The 839-nt window shown below is 45.8% G+C and overlaps 1 protein-coding gene across 1 annotated transcript; it reads left to right on the forward strand.

The window, feature by feature from the left end:
* Positions 1–210: 210 nt before the first annotated feature.
* LOC109509116 (TELO2-interacting protein 1 homolog) lies at positions 211–794 on the forward strand (the record flags this gene model as incomplete). Its single annotated transcript, XM_019859019.1, has 2 exons — positions 211–431; positions 512–794. Coding segments are annotated over 2 exons (504 nt in total), but the record flags the coding sequence as incomplete, so codon positions are not given.
* Between the last annotated feature and the right edge of the window lie 45 nt (positions 795–839).

The raw sequence follows: 839 nt of genomic DNA on the forward strand, positions 1-839 counted from the left end.
AAAATAGAAAAGCACTGTTCCAAATTGTTCGTACAGCATTCAGAGCTGCATTTGTATTGTAGGAAATGTGAGAAAATGCGCATAAGTAATGACTCCATTAAAATGTGGTCCAATTTGAAAGTATCTTCAATACCCAGACTTCCCCTGCTGTCATCGCACTAACACCGTCGACAATGTGAAAACGGTAGAGGCGATTGTACTCGTATACAGAAACGCAAGATTCCTACCGAGCTGTACAAATAAATTGCTGTTTTCGCAGGTACTGGAGTTGGACGTCACAGATGTCCGTATTGTAGAAGAACGAGGTCACAATGCCACAATAGAACCAAGCTCAAGTTCCCAGCACTTGGCTCACATCCGGAGGAAGCATTTTCTGTTCTTTACAGATGAGAAAATCTTTTCTGTGCTCACGGAGATCTGTCAGTTATTAGGTATGAGGGTTAATCTGTCACCGCCACCCGTCTGTCGACATCCAAACCCATGGTGTCATTTTCCTGCGTTGGACTTGTAGGTCACTATGGCAACATTTTTCTGCTGACGGACTTCTTCTTGGATCTGTACCGCCAGTCCTCGGCGTACAGAAAGCAGGCCGCCATGGTTCTCAATGAAATCATCCGAGGGGCTGCCGGCGTCACAGAGGGTGAAGGCGGAGGACTTCCTCGCTCCCCGGAAGACCTAAAAGCAGTTGTGATGCTGGTCATGGAGGAATACGTCAGCCTGAACAACTGGCACTTGATCACAGTCAATGAGGAAATTGACCAAGGTGGACAGGACCAACAGGTATGGCGACAGACGCCTTTCCATACAGACATATTTTCTTTTTTTTTTCTTTTTTTTTT

This window comes from Hippocampus comes, unplaced genomic scaffold (assembly GCF_001891065.2).
Source record: "Hippocampus comes isolate QL1 unplaced genomic scaffold, H_comes_QL1_v1.1 C16775650, whole genome shotgun sequence".
NCBI classification, from domain to species: Eukaryota; Metazoa; Chordata; class Actinopteri; order Syngnathiformes; family Syngnathidae; genus Hippocampus; species Hippocampus comes.